This window comes from Penaeus vannamei, chromosome 2 (genome assembly GCF_042767895.1).
Source record: "Penaeus vannamei isolate JL-2024 chromosome 2, ASM4276789v1, whole genome shotgun sequence".
In the NCBI taxonomy this organism is placed as follows: Eukaryota; Metazoa; Arthropoda; class Malacostraca; order Decapoda; family Penaeidae; genus Penaeus; species Penaeus vannamei.
The window spans coordinates 405,585-408,084 of record NC_091550.1 but is presented as its reverse complement, the minus strand read 5'-3'; the positions used below and the strand labels follow the sequence as shown (position 1 = coordinate 408,084).

At 43.4% G+C, this 2,500-nt stretch overlaps 1 protein-coding gene across 1 annotated transcript in view; it reads right to left on the bottom strand.

Annotated features, from left to right (window-relative positions):
* Nucleotides 1-2,488, bottom strand: part of LOC113828188 (cuticle protein AM1239-like) — a 2,996-nt gene extending 508 nt beyond the window's left edge. The window contains exons 1-4 of the mRNA XM_070127709.1: nucleotides 2,441-2,488; nucleotides 1,766-1,971; nucleotides 1,493-1,681; nucleotides 571-672 (exon numbers count right to left, since the gene is read on the bottom strand). Coding sequence (XP_069983810.1) covers nucleotides 571-672; nucleotides 1,493-1,681; nucleotides 1,766-1,971; nucleotides 2,441-2,488 — 545 coding nt within the window. The remainder of the gene's footprint in view (nucleotides 1-570; nucleotides 673-1,492; nucleotides 1,682-1,765; nucleotides 1,972-2,440) is intronic.
* Nucleotides 2,489-2,500: the final 12 nt, after the last annotated feature.

Genomic DNA, 2,500 nt, shown 5'->3' with positions numbered 1-2,500 from the left:
CAAAGACCGTGGAATTAAGACAGGAAAGTAAATTGACTGACGGGTTTTTGTCTGACGGATAGAGTTGCGCTAACAAGCATGAAAATAACATTAACTTTTTCGAAATTGTCTTCTTTCAGTTTTCGTTCATATAGTTATTATCCATCTATAGCAGGAAGTATGACTCTTTGATTTTCTTTCGGAGGTAAAGGAAATGGATTAGCAAGCGTGTTTGATATTAAGACCTAGCGCTAAAAAAGAGAAAGGAAAATATTCGATCCAGTGTCAGCTATGCAGTGTAAAATCCACTCAGATTTCCTTAAACATTTTTTTTAATTAAAATGGAAACGAATGTCATTTCTGAAATGTCCTGTACCGTGTTTGCTATTACTTTACGTTACTGTACATAACAGCTGTGAACACATTAATTACCTCCGCCAACAAGGTTATGAATAGAATTTTAGGAGGTGAGTCTTAGCGTAACTCAGATGCCATTTTCGGTGGCGATTCGACTCATGATCCGAAGAACATTTCCCTCCGGAGTGGACGCCGAAGCCGCCCCTGCATTCAACCGGCCGAACCTGCGCTTACGATTGCTCTGGTGATCCTGTCGCCTTGGCTGAGAGTCTCGAGTTTGTTACAGAATTTGAGGCAAACCGTTTAGGTAAATGTAGCATCGTGTTGCAAAGAGACCTGTGCGTAATTGGTATCAGCATGTTGATTTGCCTTTGAGTGTGTGTGTGCGTGTGTGCAACGCGCGTGCTTGTATAGCTCTGTTCTCTCCTCCCCTCCCACTCTCTCTCTCCTATCCACCCTCCCATTCTCTAGCGTTCCATCTCTCTCTCCTTCTTCCTTCTCTCTCTCTCTCTCTCTCTCTCTCTCTCTCTCACGGGAAAGAGGGAACGCGAGAATATATTTTTGGCGAGGGAAGGAGTGAGGCTGCTTGTCTGTCATCCTTTCGCCCAGCCAAATAAAGGTACAAAGTCAAACCGCACGAACTTGGGATATTAGAGCCCATATATTTCTTTGGCTTGGTCGACTGCCATTGACCTTCGTGACCCCGGCTACAACTGCCTGTAAGCTTAACCTCCCCCCCCCCCTCTCTCTTTAGATGCAAGGAGAGGTCTTAAGTGCGACAGATTTAGGTGTGAAGAGAAGTAGCATGAGTTATTGACGGTCTTAAGTGTAAGAGCAAAATGGAAGTATGAGGAAACGTCTCGGATGAGGGAAGCGTGAAGGCAGATGCGTGAGGGAGTGTCTCAAGTGTGAGGGAAAAATCTGGGCTTCAGAGGAAGGTCTTATTTGCGAACATGTTATTTAGTGTGATAGAAGATCATGTCTCTTGGCGAGCGAAGGTCCTACGTGTGAAGGAAGACCGTATGTGAATGTAGAAGTGCACTGCTGTTGGAAAGGTTCAACTAAAATGAATGCCATTCACTTCATATATATATTAGAGACTGAATGAATAAATACTTATAGAAATAAAAAATAGTGTTTCAGAAGAACGCTTTACATGCTCTTTTTATCTTCGCGAGCTTTGCGCTCATCCTCGAGGCGGGCGAACTCGATCTGGTCGAGGACGAACTGGGGGATGGGGTGGGGGAAGGCGGGGGCCACGGGCAGGAGGGAGGACTCGGGCTGGAAGCCGTTCTCGTCGGCCACGAACTTGACTTCGGCCAGAGAGCCGTCCTCCTGGGGGTACCTGCAGGGTTGGAGTTTGTTTATGTATCTGATATCATAGGAATTCTACTGTCATTTTCGAAGCAAGTGATGGAAGGAAAGTCACCTGTAGGTTCCGATCATGTTGGCTCCGCCGTTGACGCCCTCAGAGCCCGAGAACTGGAACACGATGCCGTTCTCGGCCTCGAAGTCGGAGCTGTGGGCGCCGAGCGCGTCGGGGTTGACTTGGCCGCTGCGGAGGATGGCCACGGGGCGCTGGGTGGCCGGCAGCTTGGCGGCCATGGCCACGGAGGCGAGGGCGAGGATGAGAGCCTGGAAAGCAATGGCTCGATGTCTTATCTTGCGTGATTTTATTCTTACATTTGTGAAAACAAATCTTTCCTCGCCAGTGGAAAGACAGACTAATAAAATTGGATCGTAATACTATATCAGGGTCGCGTGGCTCAGGTGGTATGAGCGTCCGTCTTGCAGTTCCCTATATATAATATATATATATATATATATATATATATATATATATATATATATATATATATATATATATATATATATATATATATATATATATATATAATATATATATATATATATAATATATATATATATTATATATATATATATATATATATATATATATATATATATATATATATATATATATATATATATATATGTGTGTGTGTGTGTGTGTGTGTGTGTGTGTGTATGTGTGTCTGTGTGTGCGTTTCATTTCTTTCTATCTCACTCTATATCCTTTTTACATATACACATATATCATTACCACTGGCGCACTCAATACTGAAACTCCACTCCACTCTCCAATCAGCATGTTTGACTTACG